Below are 21,719 nucleotides of genomic sequence, written 5' to 3' on the forward strand. Positions count from 1 at the left end.
GGAGTAAACATCACCACAATATAGATATACTGGGGTAAACGTCATCACAATGTCTGACTGACTGACTGAGTTTAGTTTTACGCCACTTTTAGCAATATTACAGCAATATCACGGCGGGGGACACCAGAAATGGGCTTAACACATTGTGTATCACGATTGATATACTAGAGTAAACATCATTACAGTGTAGATATACTAGAGTAAATATCACAAAAATGGAGATATTCTGGAGTAACCATCATTACACTGTAGATATAGTGGAGTAAACATCACCACAATGTGGATATGCTGTAGTAAACATCATTACAGTGTAGATATACTGGAGTAAACATCACCACAAAGTAGATATACTTGAGTAAACATCGTAACAGTGTAGATATACTGGAGTAAACATCACCACAATGTGGATATACTGCAGTAAACATCATTACAGTGAAGATATACTGGAGTAAACATAACAACAATGAAGGTATACTGGAGTAAACATCATTACACTGTAGATATACTGGAGTAACCATCACACCACAATGAAGATATACTGCAGTAAACATCATTACAGTGTAGATATACTGGAGTAAACATCACCACAATGTAGATATACTGGAGTAAACATCGTTACAGTGTAGATATACTGGAGTAACCATCACACCACAATGAAGATATACTGGAGTAAACATCACCGCAATGTAGATATGCTGCAGTAAACATCACCACAATGCAGATATACTGGAGTAACAATCACCACAATATAGATATACTGGAGTAAACATCGTTACAGTGTAGATATACTAGAGTAAACATCACCACAATGTAGATATACTGGAGTAGACACCACCATAATGCAGACATGCTGGAGTAAACATCACCACAATATAGATATACTGGAGTAAACATCACCACAATGTATATATACTGGAGTAAACATCGTTACAGTGTAGATATACTGGAGTAAACATCACCACAATGTAGATATAGTGGAGTAAACATCACCATAATGCAGACATCTGGAGTAAACATCACCACAATATAGATATACTGGAGTAAACATCACCACAATGTATATATACTGGAGTAAACATCGTTACAGTGTAGATATACTGGAGTAAACATCTCCGCAATGTATATATACTGCAGTAAACATCATTACAGTGTAGATATACTGGAGTAAACATCATTGCAGTGTTGATATACTGGAGTAAACATCACAAGAATGTAGATATACTTGAGTAAACATCACCACAATGTAGATATACTGGAGTAAACATCACCACAATATAGATATACTGGAGTAAACATCACCACAATATAGATATACTGGGGTAAACGTCATCACAATGTCTGACTGACTGACTGAGTTTAGTTTTACGCCACTTTTAGCAATATTACAGCAATATCACGGCGGGGGACACCAGAAATGGGCTTAACACATTGTGTATCACGATTGATATACTAGAGTAAACATCATTACAGTGTAGATATACTAGAGTAAATATCACAAAAATGGAGATATTCTGGAGTAAACATCATTACAGTGTTGATATACTGGAGTAAACATCACAACAATGTAGATATACTGGAGTAAACATCATCACAATGTAGATATACTGGAGTAAACATCACCACAATGTAGATATACTGGAGTAAACGTCACCATAATGTAGATATACTGGAGTAAACATCATCACAATTCAGATATTCTGGAGTTAACATCACAACAATGATGATATACTGGAGTAAAGATCACAACCATGTAAATGTACTAGAGTAAACATCACAACAATGAAGATATACTGGAATTGCCCTGATTCGCTATATATAATGCTTGAAACATTCCCCAACGGCGGTAAACAATTGTGTCTGTTTCGATCTCTAAATTTACCACTGTTATATTTCTCGATTTGTAAGAACCATACTCTGCACCGAGGTGATGACGTAAACAATGATCTGCACGTGTATTTCACCGAGGTGATGACGTAAACAATGATCTGCACGTGTATTTCACCGAGTTGATGACGTAAACAATGATCTGCACGTGCATTTCTCCAAGGTGACACGCAGAGACATAACTGAATCAGCGCTGACAAGCTTGTTACAACAAACGTATTTTCTGCTGGGAAGGCCTGTTCCCAGGAATGTAGGTGATGCTCCACCTGTGTGCACGTTATCCATGAATCGTATATATTCACTTATTTTCATAACACATGATCGGGCAGTCAAAAGAAACAAACATGAGAGTTTCGACAGTACAGCCCATTAGAACAGTGTCACATATTTCCCCCTTCTTCACGTCTGGCTCAGTACACTGACGCAATGATTACTTTATATTGACATAATTACTAAATTATATCCTGACAGAGGAAAGTATAACTCCCTCAGGTACTTTAATCATACGTGTAGTTTTCATTTCGAAACATCGTAAGTTATCTTTTATATGGCGATTAGTCAGCACTTGTAAATGCTATTACATAATTTTAGTTTTAAAGATATAATTAGATCTGAAACTTGCGAAAAATTACACAAAACTCGCATAATTCTTTCTTGTGCACAAATTTCAAACATGGTATGGGTCATGTGGTTCAGATTTTTTAACTGAATAAAACAAAAACAAATCTCTGTTTGCCTTTTTTACCGCCAAGTTTATTAAAGAGAACGGAAAATCACACGCACACACACGCACACACGCACACACGCACGCATCACGATGTGTACATAACTCAATCGGTTAAACCCTCCGGCTACCGCACAGCGGTGTAACATAGGCCATTCTTTCAACATCAAGTCAGGGTCCATTTTGAAGTCCATGTTTAATTACTCTGAAATACCAAGCGTGACATTTCCCATGTGCGTATGGACACCTGTTTCTATATCTTTCCTCATTTAAAGTCCTCGTCTTTTGTACTATAGTTTTAAAGTAATTTATAGTTTCAACATACTGAATTGTGTTTAGTTCATATCAGGATATTGCTGATGAAACAAAACCACCACGTCCTCCGGTCCAATCTCAGCTCTATTGTTGTAGGAAAATCACCATCAGCTAGCTGCTTTCAAGCCATATGTTCATAGTAAATGTCCCTATTGTTATCTTACTAATACGTAATTGTATAGGATTTTTCCAAATAAATGAGGCCCTATTTGTGCATTTATTTGTCTATTGACGTCCAAATCACTTAAGTGAACTTATCGACTAGCATCTACCTTCGAGCGGAAGACATCTTATCTTCACGATAATGATATACTGGGGTCGGGCTGAAATCGCTTGTAGCTATAGCTACTGTATAAAGGGGCTTTGAATTAGGACCATTCCACTTGGCAAGGTGTGATCAGTACCATAATGCACGCCTTCATCATACAGGTTCTTTCGCTCACGCTCTTCACTGCACTAGCGGGTGAGTGTTTCATTGGTATATTTTATGCAGAGATTAACAATTAAACAAAAGGTTTAAGCAGAGTTTAGAAGTACAAGCGAGGAAACGTGCACAGTGATTAGAAACTGAATATGTGGTTTCTAAAATGTAGTCAAAAGAGAAGCTGACAAGCGACTATATTTAAGTAATATCAATTTCAATATTTTTCTTGCCTGATGTTTACATGGTGCGCTCATCTTCCATGAAATATTTGAACAAATATCACATATAAAGCGATACATCTAACATGTGAGGCCTACTTAATCGTAATGCATATCAAAATATAATTCATTAAAAAACGTGTCTGCACAGAGGGAGGCGGGAGCAGGTCGCCATGCGCTCATCTCACCCGGTCATCGAACAGCAGGAAGTACATGGAGTCCGTCAACAGAAACAAGTTAGTTGTACACAAAGATTAAAACCCGTAAATCCTAGACAACACCTCGAGTGCCGATCTTGTCCATTATAACATCACGGACATAGAGACCGTATCACGTGCCCATGATCTGGTCCATTATGTGATCACGGATATAGAGACTGTACCACGTGCCCCTGACCTTGTTCATTACGAGATCACGGTTACAGAGACAGTGCCACGTGCCCCTGATCTTGTTCACCATCAGATCACGGATAGTGAGGATGCACCACGTGCCCCTGATCTTGTTCACTATGAGATCACGGATACAGAGACAGTGCCACGTGCCCCTGATCGTGTTCATTATGAGACCACGGATATAGAGACGGTAACACGTGCCCCTGACCTTGTTCATTACGAGATCACGGACTCATCTTTTTACCAAAGCTTACCTTTAGCTCCAGCGTGGACTCAGAGCGCCTTTTGGCGATTACATCGGATTCTGGCGCTATGTATGTATGTATGTATGTATGTATGTATGTATGTATGTATGTATGTATGTATGTATGTATGTATGTATGTATGTATGTATGTATGTATGTTATGTTATGTTATGTTATGTTATGTTATGTTATGTTATGTTATGTTATGGTATGGTATGGTATGGTATGGTATGGTATGGTATGGTATGGTATGGTATGGTATGGTATGGTATGGTATGGTATGGTATGGTATGGTATGGTATGGTATGGTATGGTATGGTATGGTATGGTATGGTATGGTATGGTATGGTATGGTATGGTATGGTATGGTATGGTATGGTATGGTATGGTATGGTATGGTATGGTATGGTATGGTATGGTATGGTATGGTATGGTATGGTATGGTATGGTATGGTATGTATGTATGTATGTATGTATGTATGTATGTTATGTATGTATGTATGTATGTATGTATGTATGGATGCATGCATGCATGCATGCATGCATGCATGTATGCATGCATGTATGTATGTAAAAGGGGCCCCTGATCTTGTTCATTATGAGATCACGGACATAGAGACTGTACCACTTGCCCCTGATCTTGTTCATTATGAGACCACGGATATAGAGACTGTACCACGTGCCCCTGATCTTGATCACTATGAGATCACGGATATAGAGACTGTACCACGTGCCCCTGATCTTGTTCATTATGAGATCACGGATATAGAGACGGTACCACGTGCCCCTGATCTTGTTCATTATGAGATCACGGATATAGAGACGGTACCACGTGCCCTGATCTTGTTCATTATGAGATCACGGACATAGATGCTGTACCACGTGCCCCTGATCTTGTTCATTATGAGATCACGGATATAGAGACGGTACCACGTGCCCCTGATCTTGATCACAATGAGATCACGGATATAGAGACTGTACCACGTGCCCCTGATCTTGTTCATTATGAGATCACGGATATAGAGACAGTGCCACGTGCCCCTGATCTTGTTCATTACGAGATCACGGATATAGAGACTGTACCACGTGCCCCTGATCTTGTTCATTATGAGATCACGGATATAGAGACTGTACCACGTGCCCAGCATCTTGTTCATTACGAAAAAAAGGATATACAGATAGTGCCAAGTGCTCCTGATCTTCTTCATTTTGAGATCAAGGATATAGAGAGAGCGCCGCGTGACCCTGATCTTGTTGACTATGAGATCACGGACATAGAGAGACTGTACCACGTGCCCCTGATCTTGTTCACCATGAGATCACGGACATAGAGAGACTGTACCACGTGCCCCTGATCTTGTTCACCATGAGATCACGGACATAGATGCTGTACCACGTGCCCCCTGATCTTGTTCACCATGAGATCACGGACATAGATGCTGTACCACGTGCCCCTGATCTTGTTCACCATGAGATCACGGACATAGATACTGTACCACGTGCCCCTGATCTTGTTCATCATGAGATCCCGGATATAGATGCTGTACCACGTGCCCCCTGATCTTGTTCATTATGAGATCCCGGATATAGATGCTGTACCACGTGCCCCTTATCTTCTTCATTACGAGATCACGGATATAGATACTATACCACGTGCCCCTGATCTTCTTTTATTGTGAGATCCCGGATATAGATGCTGTACCACGTGCCCCTGATCTTGTTCATTATGAGATCACGGACATAGAGACTGTACCACGTGCCCGTGATCTTGTTCACTATGTGATCACGGATATAGATACTATAGCATGTGCCCCTGATCTTCTTTTATTGTGAGATCCCGGATATAGATACTGTACCACGTGTCCCCTGATCTTGTTCATTATGAGATCACGGGTATAGAGACAGTGCCACGTGTCCCTGATCTTGTTCATTATGAGATCACGGATAAAGAGTCTGTACCACGTGCCCCTGATCTTGCTCATTATGAAATCACGGATATAGAGACAGTGCCACGTGCCCCTGATCTTGTTCATTATGAGATCACGGATATAGAGACTGTATCACGTGCCCTTGATCTTATTCACTATGAGATCAGGGACATAGAGAAGATTAGTTTTAGACTTATTGAATATGTGTCGGATTATGATCGATATTCATATGATGGGCTATATGAACCATCACACGCTGTGTTTCCATGGCAGGCGGGCATCCTCCTGTGAAGAATCTCGGGCCTACCGGACACCTGATGGGAGCTGCAACAATGTGAACAATGCTATGTGGGGAGCGGCCGGAGCCCCCCTCAGACGGACTCTCACCCCCGTGTATTCTGACGGTAAGCCCGGACTGACACAAGGGGTAGAATAGATAATTAGATTGAGACAAAAGTTCCAATGGAATACACAATTTGCAAAAAATAATGGTATAAAAATCAATAAAAATTGTCTATATTTAGCGCCGCAATATAGGTTCCGTATCAGACTTTCACGTGATTAACATTATGAGCAAAGGGTCCTACAGACACACTTTCAAGGCCCAGATATAGCAACAAGTTGATATTCAGATGTCCAGTTCTTGACAGGTGTTATGGGATGCTGGAACAACATGTGACCACCTACCAGTATTCTGAACAGAGGCACAGCCTATTATCCCCAGTATCTGTTCATGTCAATATGTGTCTGACTCTCCGCTCATCTTTAGTACACATGTGTCCACGTGAGGCAGAATGTATGCTTATGGAAGAAGTTATTTGAAAAGTTATAAAATTAATCCTAGATAAACATGTAGAAAAGCACTTTGCTTGAAATTTGGTGTCACGTATCGTCCATGCGTGAGGTCACGTCAGCACGTCACCCATCTAAAGAATCGATTCCAGATTACCAGTTTGACTGCTTGGACCATTCCTGGTTTACGTCCAATTAGTTCCAGACCTGTACGGAAGCGATTGAGGGAGCACAACATCCGGCCCCGACGGCCTACAATACTTCCAATTTCGTTCCAACGTCGACCGCCTCCGTGGTGTAGTGGTTAGAGCGTCCGCCCGGAAAGCGGAAGGTTGCGGGTTCGAACCCCCACCGCGTCAAACCAAAAGACGTAAAATATGGTACTTGTTGGTCCCCCCTGCCTGGCGCTCGGCATTAATGGGTACAACAAGGACTGGTCGGCTCGGAGTCAGTATAATGTGTCTGAGTGGGGTATTCATGCTTCACTGCGGCATGGTTTCTCATTGGGCTAGCACTATAAAACCAGCTTCAGTCTGGGCTAGTACAAGCTGCCGCACATACACATACACACGCATGCACGTCGTCATATGAGCGAAATATTCTCCAGCGTGACGTAAAACCCAATTTCACCTCACCTCACCGTTCCAGCGTCACCGACAGGCACGTCTTGCCTGATGCAGACGGCATCTGCGGTACAGGAGACAAGTTTGGGATGGTGTTTGGTTCATTGACGAGACGAGTGTTCATCTGGATAGCTCAGATAACCGGACCAGAGTGTAAAAACGGCGAGGGCAGAGACAGTTTGGCGGCGAGGCGTTATGGTATGGGAGAACCTCACATCTCCTGGTCGGACACTTGTCATTGTCAGTGGTAATCTAACAGGTCTCCGATACAGGAATGTGATCATTGGGCCTCGTGTGCATGCAGCGGTTCATTCAAGGACAGAGAAGAAACTTGACGCTTCAGCAAGATAATGCCCGTCTACAGCAGAACATTCCAGTACTCCCCTGGCTTACTGTTTCTCCGGAACTGTTCCCTATCGAGCACGCTTGGGATGAAATGGAACAATGTTTCGTCAAACCAAGAATCAGCCATTGACGTTAGCTGAAGTTGGACAAACGTTGGTTCAGCCATGCCACAACATTTATCAAGCTTTCTTCAATCGCTTAATGTCGTCTGTGCGTCGTCATTGTCAAGCTTACATCAACGCCAATGGTGGACACACACGATACTGAATTTGCGAACTGACATTCGACACTTCATCTCTTCAACGGTGTGTCATGATGCTTAGTGCCAAACCATACAGATTTCGATATTATCCTGCCAACAGTTAAACAGTGATTATGGTAAACACCAGAAAGCGCGTTAATATATTTTTGTATTAAAGAATATTTCAGTTATTTTATTCCAGTAGTTTATGAACCCTTATACTTGCAGGTGTAGGGACTCCTCGGACCCTCGCTGTCAGTGGTTCTCCTCTGCCCCATCCCAGGGCAATCAGTAATCACGTTCACTTCGAGAAGAGCTTTCTCTCCAACAAAAACACCATCATGCTGATGCAATGGGGCCAGTTCATTGATCATGACATAACAGGAACTCCAGTGATGACAGGTTAGTACACTGATGCCTTAGTGAAAACATATCTTGTTAGTGAGTGAGTGAGTTTAGGTGATGACAGGTTAGTACACTCCTGTACTAACCTGTCAGCTGTACACTGATGACAGATTACATTGTCTGACATAACAGGAACTCCAGTGATGACAGGTTAGTACACTGATGACAGATTACATTGTCCGACATAACAGGAACTCCAGTGATGACAGGTTAGTACACTGATGACAGATTACATTGTCCGACATAACAGGAACTCCAGTGATGACAGGTTAGTACACTGATGACAGATTACATTGTCTGACATAACAGGAACTCCAGTGATGACAGGTTAGTACACTGATGACAGATTACATTGTCCGACATAACAGGAACTCCAGTGATGACAGGTTAGTACACTGATGACATATTAAAAATTTCTGACATAACAGGAACTCCAGTGATGACAGGTTTGTACACTGATGACAGATTACATTGTCGGGCATAACAGAAACTCCAGTGATGACAGGTTAGTACACCGATGACAGATTACATTGTCTGACTTAACAGGATCTCCAGTGATGACAGGTTAGTACACTGATGACAGATTACATTGTCTGACATAACAGGATCTCCAGTGATGACAGGTTAGTACACTGATGACAGATTATATTGTCCGACGTAACAGGAGCTCCAGTGATGACAGGTTAGTACACTGATGACAGATTACATTGTCTGACATACCAGGAACTCCAGTGATGACAGGTTAGTACACTGATGACAGATTACATTGTCCGACATAACAGGAACCCCAGTGATGACAGGTTAGTACACTGATGACAGATTACATTGTCTGACGTAAGAGGAACTCCAGTGATGACAGGTTAGTACACTGATGACAGATTACATTGTCCGACATAACAGGAACTCCAGTGATGACAGGTTAGGACACTGATGACAGATTACATTGTCCGACATAACAGGAACTCCAGTGATGACAGGTTAGTACACTGATGACAGATTACATTGTCTGACATAACAGGAACTCCAGTGATGACAGGTTAGTACACTGATGACAGATTACATTGTCTGACATAACAGGGACTCCAGTGATGACAGGTTAGTACACTGATGACAGATTACATTATCTGACGTAAGAGGAACTCCAGTGATGACAGGTTTGTACACTGATGACAGATTACATTGTCCGACATAACAGGAACTCCAGTGATGACAGGTTAGGACACTGATGACAGATTACATTGTCCGACATAACAGGAACTCCAGTGATGACAGGTTAGTACACCGATGACAGATTACATTGTCCGACATAACAGGAACTCCAGTGATGACAGGTTAGTACACTGATGACAGATTACATTGTCCGACATAACAGGAACTCCAGTGATGACAGGTTGGAACATTGGTGAACAGATCACATTGTCTGTATATTAATGACATTTAAATATGAAGAACCTAATTCCTAACATAATTACCACATTGTGCTTTAGGCAATCAGATATTTTTATTCAGATGACAGGCGGATGAACACAAACCAGTCTTGACATTTCTGCATCCCAAATGGCATTTTATCTAGTGACGTTTACGGGTGACTTGAAAGTCAAAATATGTCGGGAGAGGAACGAAAGAAAATGAACGTTTACTGTGATTAGAATCTCACTACACTTATGCTAAACGGCATGCATGAAAACAATGTGTTTTGTGGCAGATGACAAAGAGGATATCGACTGCTGCACATGGCCTGATTCAGTTCAAAGCAAGTAAGTCACGATTTGAATCTTCATGTTCACTTTATTTTGTAGAGGAAATAAACTCAACTTAGCGCCTGATTAGATAGTTATACGAGTTATACGTTGGGGCACACTTCGTCACTAGTGCCTGATTAATATCAAATTTGAATGCGTAAAACAGACGCTGTTCTGCCACAACGAAAATGTATCAACCGGCGGGATACCGATGTGCAAATTCAATAAGGCCGACGCCATGTCTGCCTGTTCATGTGTTTGATTATCCGCAACGTATCTAAACTTACGCCTTGTTACTAACAACATCAAAGTTGCCTTCCGCTGCCGATACGGGTTAATCCCTTACGACATTCAATATCCATTATTGGTGTCTATGGTGCTAGAACCATTATTATTATTATTATTAAGATCAGTGATTGTAGCAATAAAGATACTGCTAGTAATATTCACCTCTCAGCAACAGCAATAACTGGAAGAAGGGCTAGGCAGGGTATGATCATCACAAACAATAACTGGAAGAAGGGCTAGGCAGGGTATGATCATCACAAACAATGCTGGTTTTTCTGATGAGATATAACATGAGATGAGAGGCAATAGTATGCTCCCCCTTACATACCAACCAGCCCCTTATATACAAAAGAAAAAACCTAGAAAATTCTACAAAATTGTTAGCGTCACTGGAGATGCCTATAAGGTTGTCTAACTGTAGCAGATCACTGCCCCTCGTTCTACAGTTACAATATACAACAGTGAAACGGTATTGCACATGTAGAAGACTTTCCTCAGAACAATATTTGCATAGCGGCTAAGGATGAGAAGTCATATAGAAACACAGCCAAATAGTGTACATATTAGCCAATGAAAATGCATGGCCGCGTCGGTAACTTCAGGCGACGGTCCCAGATTGGTTTGTGGTGGAACTGATATTGGTGCTAAATGATATTGGCATTAATATCGTAGGCAGTGTTTAACTGCACATGTCCTTTCACCCCCTAATACACAGAACTAAGGTAACCTAAGTTTCGTCTAATTCCCAGCAAAGACTCTCCGTGTAACCCTATTCATATCCCGGCGGGTGATCCTTACTTCCCGGACGGGAAGTGCATGAACTCAGTGAGATCAGAGGCAGTCTCGGGGACGGGCACAGACTCTTCCAGTAAGTGTATCTCCTCATCTCTGCCAGTCTGGGATGTAAGTCTTGACGTTGTGCAGAATCCCCATGGTCAACTGTCATTCGAGCTGATACAGCCGAGAGTTACGGCATGTTTGTAAAGCAATACCAAGAAGACCTTATTCATTTGCATATTTATCTATAAATGACCTCAACGGATATCGTCTATTATCCCGGTGACTTCAAGCTGACAAGGCTATTCCTTGCATGATAAACAAGCTGACAAGGCTATTTCTTGCATAATAAAACAAACTGACAAGGCTATCTCTTGCATGATAAACAAGCTGACAAGGCTATTCTTTGCATGATAAACAAGCTCACAATAATCTTTCTTACACGATAAACAAGCTGACAAGGCTATTCCTTGCATGATAAATAAGCTCATAAGGCTATTTCTTGCATGATAAACAAACTGACAAGGCTATCCCTTGCATGATAAACAAGCTCATGAGGCTATTCCTTGCATGATAAACAAGCTCACAAGGCTATTCCTTGCATGATAAACAAGCTCACAAGGCTATTCCTTGCATGATAAACAAGCTCACAAGGCTTTGTTTTGCATAATAAAACAAACTGACAAGACTATCCCTTGCATGATAAACAAGCTCACAAGGCTATTCTTTGCATGATAAACAAGCTCAGAATAATCTTTCTTGCATGATAAACAAACTGACAAGGCTATTCCTTGCATGATAAATAAGCTCATAAGGCTATTTCTTGCATGATAAACAAACTGACAAGGCTATCCCTTGCATGATAAACAAGCTCATGAGGCTATTCCTTGCATGATAAACAAGCTCACAAGGCTATTCCTTGCATGATAAACAAGCTCACAAAGGCATATAAAACAAGCTCACAAGGCTATTCTTTGCATGATAAACAAGCTCACAAGGCTTTGTTTTGCATAATAAAACAAACTGACAAGACTATCCCTTGCATGATAATCAAGCTCATGAGGCAATTCCTTGCATGATAAACAAGCTCACAATAATCTCTTTTACACGATAAAGAAGCTGATAAGGTTATTCCTTGCATAATAAACAAGCTCACAAGACTCTTTCTTACACGATAAACACGCTGATAAAGCTATTTTGTGCATGATAAACAAGCTGATAAGGCTATTCCTTGCATGATAAACAAGCTGATAAGGCTATTCCTTACATGATAAACATGCTCACAATAATCTTTCTTACACGATAAGCAAGCTGATAGCCCTATTCCTTGCCTGATTAACAAGCTGATAAGGCTATTCCTTACATGATAAACAAGCTCACAACACTCTTTCTTACACGAAAAACAAACTGATAAGGCTATTCCTTGCATGATAGGGCTATTCCTTGTATGATAAGCAAGCTGACAATACTCTTTCTTACACGATAAACAAGCTGATAAGGCTATACCTAACATAACAAACGAGCTGATAAGCTTATTCCTTGCATGACAAAGCATGAGTGGGACCTGGTACATTGTGTCATGAGTATTGATAGCATACATGGAGCTTTCAGTGAGAAATTGGTTCAATGTTGTCAATCTTCCTTCCAAACTACACATGCATGATGCAAGTATTTCTGTAACATTGTCTTCATTCAGATCCAAGACAGCAATACAACGAACTGTCTGCCTTCATTGATGGCTCCCAAATCTATGGCATTTCCACGACTGAGACAGATGATCTCCGAGATAAAACATCAGGAGGTGCGTGTAAACACATGTTTACTAAAGATCATCCATTTTTACATAATATCACCAAGAGCATCAAAAATCTTACCTGAATGCAATCGCTGTGACATCGTGTCCGTGTCCGTCCTGCGTCACTACTGGAATACCCCAAGCTGCTTAAAGTCCTTGTCCGTCCTGCGTCACTTCAGGAATTCCCTAAAGTGGTCAAGGTCCTTGTCCGTCCTGCGTCACTTCAGGAATTCCCTAAAGTGGTCAAGGTCGGTGTCCGTCCTGCGTCACTTCAGGAATTACCTAAAGTGGTCAAGGTCGGTGTCTGTCCTGCGTCACTTCAGGAATTACCTAAAGTTGTCATGATCGGTGTCCGTCCTGCGTCACTTCAGGAATTCCCTAAAGTGGTCAAGGTCGGTGTCCGTCCTGCGTCACTTCAGGAATTCCCTAAAGTGGTCAAGGTCGGTGTCCGTCCTGCGTCACTTCAGGAATTACCTAAAGTGGTCAATGTCGGTGTCCGTCCTTAAATACGTCACTTCAGAAATTCCCTAAAGTGGTCAAGGTCGGTGTCCGCCCTCAAGGCCACTTCAGGAATTCCCCAAAGTGGTCATGGTCGGTGTCCGTCCTGCATCATTTCAGGAATTCCCTAAAGTGGTCATGGTTGGTGTCCGTCCTGCGTCCTATTTCAGGTATTCACTAAAGTGGTCAAGGTAGGTGTCTGTCCTGCGTCACTTGAGGAATTCCCCAAAGTGGTCAATGTCTGTGTCCGTCCTGCGTCACTTCAGGAATTCCCTAAAGTTGTCAGGGTCGGTGTCCGTCCTGTGTCACTTCAGGAATTCCCCAAAAGTGGTCAAGGTCGGTGTCCGTCCTGCGTCACTTCAGGAATTCCATCAAGTGCTTTAATTCCGTGTCTGTCAAGCATCACTTCAGGAATTCCCCAAAGTGGTCAAGGTCGGTGTCCAACCTGAGTCACTTCAGGTATTCACTAGAGTGGTTCAATACCGTGTCCGTCCTGCGTCACTTCAGGAATTCCCTAAAGTGGTCAAGATCGGTGTCCGCCCTGCATCACTTCAGGAATTCCCTAAAGTGGTCAGGGTCGGTGTCCGTCCTGTGTCACTTCAGGAATTCCCTAAAGTGGTCAAGATCGGAGTCCGCCCTGCATCACTTCAGGAATTCCCCAAAGTGGTCAAGGTCTGTGTCCGTCCTGCGTCACTTCAGGAATTCCCTAAAGTTGTCAGGGTCGGTGTCCGTCCTCTGCGTCACTTCAGGAATTCCCCAAAAGTGGTCAAGGTCGGTGTCCGTCCTGCGTCACTTCAGGAATTCCATAAAGTGCTTTAATTCCGTGTTCGTCCTGTGTCACTTCAGGAATTCCATAAAGTGGTCAAGGTCGGTGTCCGCCCTGCATCACTTCAGGAATTCCCCAAAGTGGTCAAGGTCTGTGTCTGTCCTGCGTCACTTCAGGAATTTCCCAAAGTGGTCATGGTTTGTGTCCGTCCTGCGTCACTTCAGGAATTCCCTAAAGTGGTCAAGGTCGATGTCCGCCCTGCGTCAGTTCTGGAATACCCCAAACTGGTCAAGGTCGTTGTCCGTCCTGCGTCACTTGAGGAATTCCCAAAGTTGTCAAGGTCGGTCCGTCCTGCGTCACTTGAGGAATTCCCCAAAGTTGTCAAGGTCGGTGTCCGCCCTGCGTCAGTTCTGGAATACCCCAAACTGGTCAAGGTCGTTGTCCGTCCTGCGTCACTTGAGGAATTCCCAAAGTTGTCAAGGTCGGTCCGTCCTGCGTCACTTGAGGAATTCCCCAAAGTTGTCAAGGTCGGTCCGTCCTGCGTCACTTCAGGAATTCCCCAAAGTGGTGCTGGTTGGTGTCCGTCCTGCGTCACTTCAGGAACTCCCCAAAGTGGTTAAAGTCCGTGTCTATCGTGCATCACCTCTGGATTACCCACCGTGCCTAGACGCTGCCGCACAGTGATATAACTTGAAGTTCTGTAATACCAACTCCCAAAATGATGTCCGATGGAGTTCCCTATTTTCTCGTGTTTGTTTAGCCAATATTTGTTTGTATTTGCGTATTTTCCTGGCAGGTGCCACTGATGGAGCAGGATATGATGATCTCCGAGCGTGGATTAATCGCTACTTGATAGTGATTCTTACACATTCATTATCAAAACGAAATCGTAAAACAGACTATACTTTCAATAGGGATTACGTATGATTTTGGAACCGATTTTTATTATTTTTTCACGTTTTGTCTTTCAGCCGGCTTGATGGAAGTAAGCGCTGGGAATCTCCTACCAAAGGGAAGTGACTCAGACTGTTTCCTTGACAGTTCTGATTCAAACAACTTCTGTTTTAAAGCAGGTACGTGCAGACTCAGAAAAACAGTTCAATAGTCACTTGTCCTCCTTTCACGCTGTTTAACGCCAGACCAGCGATCTTTGACGGAACCAAGTCTCTGTCCCGACAACCCGATCTATTAGTTCCTTGCATAGGGAATATAATTCTACTCCCGAATCCTCACCGTCTATAAGGTCATGATTTCCAAATGAACATGTGTCACTGAGGCCAAAGCAAACTCACTTGCATCAGAGATCAGCTGACCGTTGGCAGGCACTGCTTATTGTACCGACATATACCCCCAGGTGACGCCAGAGTGAATGTGTTCCCCGGCCTGTCTCTTCTCCACACCCTCTTTTTGAGAGAACACAATCGTGTAGCAGGAGTATTGAAAACCATCCAACCTCTGTGGAATAACGAGACTCTCTTCCAGGAGGCAAGAAAAATAGTTATTGCTGAATTACAGGTAAGTGAGTACCATTACATAAATCCTTGAGGTACCACAGGGGCTGATCCAAGTACATGCGATTCCACAGATATAACAACAGGCAAATATTGGGTACAATAACCCGTCCGCAGCAAGTAGTGCCACTTTGTTATAAATATAAGGCCGTTAGAACCGAAAGTCATCAATGCAGCACAAAAGTCTCTCACTGCTGAGCTTGAGATAACCACCCAATGTGAATGACCCTTCCTTCCGTAAGGTAACTCCGACATGGCACTAGCTCAAGCGACCCTTCGATAATGCTTTGTCACATTTTGTTCCCAATATATCATCGTAGATGTACATGTATGAGCATAATTTGGTAAGCGAGGTCGTGCATTGAAGTATTCTCGACGTTTGAAGCTATCATAATTTAGAAACTATTTACCTATCCTTGTGTTTCCGTTTGTCCAATAGGTGATCACATACGACGAGTGGTTACCTGAAATACTTGGCAAGGACGGCATGTCAAATTACAACTTAAATCTTGGCAACTACAACTATAACGAAAGCCTAGATCCGTCTCTTAGCAACGTCTTCTCCACGGCCGCTTTCAGATTTGGGCACTCGATGGTACCAGAAAACTTTACCATAGGTTCCGAAGTCGTAGATACCGGAGACCTATTCAAGAGAACAAAATTCCTCATCAACAATCTCAATGACGTTGTCGGTAGTCTTCTGGAAGCTCCTGGAGAACGGGCCGATGCATGGTATGTGGATGGAATGAGAGACAGAATGTTCGAGGAGGATTCCGCTGCTAAAGATGGCCTTGATATCGTGTCGCTCAACATCCAGAGAGGAAGAGAACATGGTCTTCGATCTTACAACGAGTGGAGAGAATACTGTGGTTTAACCAAGATCAATTCCTTTACGAACGGGACGGACTTTGGAGCGATTCAAGCTCAGGATCTGGAAGATATATAGTAGGTGTAGTACCAGCATCTAGAAAATGTAAAGTAGGTACAGTACCATGTTTAGTGCTAGGATCTGGAAGATAGACAGTAGGTGTTGTACCAAGTCTATTACTGGGATCTAGAAGATATATAGTAGGTGTTGTACCAAGTATAGTTCTGGGATCTGGAAGACATATAGTAGGCGGTGTACCAAGTCTATTACTGGGATCTAGAAGATATATAGTAGGCATTGTACCAAGTCTATTACTGGGATCTAGAAGATATATAGTAGGTGTTGTACCAAGTTTAGTAGTATACACAATGGTCGAATAGTTTCTGAAATATTGACTTTTAAGAGAGCATGGGGTCGGTCGGGAAAAATCAAGGCCTTTGATTCACACACACACACAATGATGACAATTATTATACAGCGGGCGATCGAAAAGGGACTGTGTCCGTTTTCAAGTACAGGTCGTGGTAATCGCCCAAATTCTTGCAGCCAGTTGGTCCCACACATTAATCGCGTGCGCGTAATCGTCCGGGGTGATGGCCGAGTCGGTCAAGTTGCTGTAAAATTGGGTTATGGGAGGTAATCGCGTCTCGTCGAACTTGGACCAATCGTCCATGTACTCGTAGGGGTAGACGCCCTTCCTCAGAAGCAGGGGTCGAGTCTCGGCGTCTGTGTATTGATTGGTGATGTTGAAGTCATCCAGATTGTTGGCGTTTACCAGACTGTCTAGAGATGACAGCAGGAACTGAACGCTATCGATAAATCTCAGACCATCTAACAATAACAAGATGTATTTTTCCATGTTGTTGGGGATGCATGTTATGTTGCCGTTGACCTTCGCGGATGGCCTGCATGATCAAGTGGGAATCGCACCCGTGAAGGTTTTCTTGTAGTACGGTGGCAGGTCCAGGTACGACCCTCCTTTGAACGGCACGTAGTTCGCTATGTCCAGGTAGACCATGTCGATCGTGTCCCGAGCCCATGTGCGTGAAGCCTTCCAGGGATTCTCGTATTTTTGCAAATGAGGTGTCGATGGATGCGTCGATGCATTCGGGTTGAGTCGCGACTTCTTGCTTGCCTCTGAAGTAAGGCTGGATTTGATTGGTGGTGCCCTCTGTCTGCTGTTTTTCCAGTGACATTCCCACCGTGAGTTGAAATTTGAGGCTTCCAAGATCATTCAGTTCCTCGTTGACTTTGTTGGCGATCATGGGTTTGATGTCGTAGACGTCCATGTTTTTGTCGACGTCCATCCTCCAGCCGCTCAGATACTTACCTACTGAGTGCTTCGTCCGCACGAATTCCAGTTCCAATGGTTTGTGTTCCTCCAGCAGTTCGAGGAGCTCGGCTTTCCTCATGCACGGATTACCTCTGAGCCCATGTTCTTTCGCTCGGAGCTTGACGAACACGGAGAGGAAAACACCTTGTACGCCATGCGCTTACAAGATGTGACAACGTGTACAAATGACGAGAAGTCATCATCGAATCTCAGTTAAACTGGATTATTAACCTGGTCCTGACCTACCCCTATCTCATCACGGATGAGGATCGTAATGTTCTTGAACTAAAAAACAAAGGGGTTCTACTGGACAGTTTTATTCCGATCGAGGAAAATGGATTTTATGCAACACCATTACCAGATCAAATGGCTAACATGCTAGTCACCCATCTGCAATACGGAAAACAATGGATGTATTTAAAAAAATTCTCAAAGCCCCAGACTCGCGGGGACGTATGATACAGGGTTCTACCCTTATTTTCGAAGTTTTTCTTAGAGATGCCCCCGCACAAAAGGTGCAAATGCTGGATGCGTTATACATACCTGGTATAAACGCCATGGAAATCAACGTTGTCGTATTTACGCACAACCAGGAACAGTCCCCACCACAACCCTCGATAGAGTCAAGGTTATTCAGGATGGATACACCATTACATTCAAGGCCATTTTTTCATCCGAACATTTTCATTTTATTAGCTTTTTTTTAAATTGAGCCCTTGGGGGTACCTGGTCCCGTACCATCATTGCATATACTACTAGTTTAGTGTTATTATCTAGAAGATATATTATAGATGTTGTATAAGGTTTAGTACTAAGATCTAGACGATGTAAGCGTAGTGCATTTGGAAAGCGCTGTTTTAGCCTGTCTTCATGCATAAACAGTAATGACGTGACACCTATCATGTACCAACGTTCGTTTTTATTAGTTTTTTATGGTAACCTAAAGCGTTTACATTACTGAAAAGGTCCATTTATTCCTAAAATACATAGTTTGATTTCTGATGATGCAGATGTGTTCTTGGGTTCTGAACAAAAACATGTATTCCATCTTTCTGTTTCCAGTAAAAACGTGGATGACATTGATCTCTACAGTGGGGGCATTGCCGAGGTTCCCAGCCTACCAGCGGCTGTGGGAAAGACATACATGTGTTTGATTGGTGAACAGTTCAAGAAGCTCAGGGATGGCGACAGATTCTGGTTCGAATCGACAGACACACTCACAGGATTCACAAGTTGTAAGCGAATTTTGAGTAGATTTTAGACAACCGTTAGCTAACACACAAAAATATTGAGAAAAGGGGTCTGGCAGCTATCAGGATTCTATTTGTAAGGAAAAATTGTTTGCTGTCACCAAACTGACAAATCATGATGCTTGTCCCATAAAAATCCGGTTTACATAGCGTCTGCACGATCCTTGTATTCATCTGACTGCCACTGTATGCTGCATATACCACAAAGAGCCGGTTTACATAGCGTCTGCACGATCCTTGTATTCATCTGGCTGCCACTGTATGCTGCATATACCACAAAGAGCCGGTTTACATAGCGTCTGCACGATCCTTGTATTCATCTGACCGCCACTGTATGCTGCACAGACCACAAAGAGCCGGTTTACATAGCGTCTGCACGATCCTTGTATTCATCTGACTGCCACTGTATGTTGCATATACCACAGAGAGCCGCATTACATAGATCATGCATGACCCGTGTATGTAAACGTTTGGCAACTGACAAGTGCATTGTGTAACAACAGACCAGAGAAAAAGCATACATGAAATACATAGAATGTTGCAATGAAATATATCTGTTTGTCTAGGCGGTCGGGTAGCCAGTTTATTAAACCTTTGGCTGTCTCGAAACGCCTGCTTTGAGTCCCAGTTTTGGAACAGGGTGCAAAGCATACTTCCGATGCCCCTCGCATTCATATCCAATGATTCTGTTTCAGCTCAAATCGACCAACTGAAGAAGGCCTCGCTGTCCAGAATCATCTGTGACAATGCCGACAACATTCAGACCATCCAGCCCAGAGCGTTCGGTCTGCCACCAACTAATGCCACACAAGGGTAGGTCAATACTCCTTCTGTTACCCATAAGGCTATTCAGTCTCACGGTTTACAGAACAGCCGCCGTTTAAAGGAGTCTACTTGTAGGGTTGACAAGACGATTGATTTTTCTCAGTTTTTATTCTTAAAATGTCACAAAGGTGATATATAGAACATCCTTCTCGGAAAGCGGAACTGTGGAATGTCTTTACTTTGTGAATAAAAGAACATTCTGGACTTGCTGCAGACAATAAGTATTCGATCGGGACAATTAAACGGTAATATCTAGAAGCTCTTTGACTATTTTCGACAAGAAAGTTCCACAAGTTAACGTTTCCTCAGCTAGTTGTATCAGATTCTTCAGAATAATAGATACTTCTGGAATCGTGCTGCATCAAGCCAGCTTGAGGCACGTTTAACTCTTTAATTAGACGCGTGTCAGGCGAAGGGAACACTAGCTTAAGCTTATTGAATAAATGCCTTATGATTCCATGTATTCCACTGTATCAATGTAAAGGACCGGCAATGGATTGTCCTAATGATCGAGACGTGTGTGATTATGTACGTTTACAAAGGCTTAAGTGCCTGCACATATTCTGCATTTATCTTGGCGAAAGATGTGTGGTGAAATACCTGCAGTGAGGTTCAGAAGCCTGGAGGGCTTTCATCACGCTTCTTTGATTTTTATGTCGTATATAATGTCAGTCCCACATTTACCTTATATACCTAATTACAATCAACATGCTTCTTGATAGCAAATTGTTTTAGGTGAAAAGATCTGATATAAATATATCATTATTTATACACGCCTGTTATGTTTGACAGGAACACGGTTCGGCCTTGTGACCAGGTGAAGACAGTTAACATCAGGAGGTTCTGGAAATCCTAATTACAAGGAAATAAACTAAGAGTAACGTACTACAGCCTTGTCTGTTTGCATTTTTCGAAGCCACCATATTTTGTGACGGTTGTTAATGATAAGATAAAAGAGATGATGTTTTGCATCAAGTGTGTATGGTCAGCAGCGACAATGGATGTGGTGATTTTAGTAGCGCTTCACTGTATGTTTGTGATGTTCCAAGGGAGGTAACGACGCTCGTCTCTTCTGACGACCAGCCGACATGAAGCTCCCAGATCCATGAAACACACGCTGACAATATACACTATCAAGCATAGTGCTATACACCATGCTATACATGACTATTCTGTACACTATACACTAAACAATACATTATGCAGCACTATACTATACACTAAACTATGCATTATACAGCATTATACTATACATTATACAGCACTATACTATACACTAAACGATACATTATACAGCACTAGACTATACACTAAACTATACATTATACAGCACTATACTATACAGCACTATACTATACACTAAACTATACATTATACAGCACTATACTATACACTAAACTATACATTATACAGCAAACTATACACTAAACTATACATTATACAGCACTATACTATACATCGCTATAGTATACATTATACAGCACTATACTACAGCATACACACTATACATTATACAGCACTATACTATAC

General features: G+C 42.4%; 1 protein-coding gene across 1 annotated transcript; it reads left to right on the top strand.

Annotated features, from left to right (window-relative positions):
- The first annotated feature begins 3,738 nt into the window (after window positions 1-3,738).
- On the top strand, window positions 3,739-21,075 carry LOC124282961 (peroxidase-like). The gene is made up of 14 exons (XM_046719015.1): window positions 3,739-3,801; window positions 4,028-4,147; window positions 5,060-5,487; window positions 6,404-6,534; window positions 8,360-8,533; window positions 10,242-10,293; window positions 11,316-11,434; window positions 13,040-13,144; window positions 15,374-15,475; window positions 15,757-15,917; window positions 16,353-16,858; window positions 19,177-19,349; window positions 20,060-20,177; window positions 20,982-21,075. Exons 1-14 carry the CDS (start codon window positions 3,739-3,741, stop codon window positions 21,043-21,045), a joined length of 2,316 nt encoding a protein of 771 aa, XP_046574971.1. The 3' UTR covers window positions 21,046-21,075.
- Window positions 21,076-21,719: the final 644 nt, after the last annotated feature.

This window comes from Haliotis rubra, unplaced genomic scaffold (assembly GCF_003918875.1).
Source record: "Haliotis rubra isolate DU_JTF1 unplaced genomic scaffold, ASM391887v1 Scf308, whole genome shotgun sequence".
Lineage (NCBI taxonomy): Eukaryota > Metazoa > Mollusca > Gastropoda > Lepetellida > Haliotidae > Haliotis > Haliotis rubra.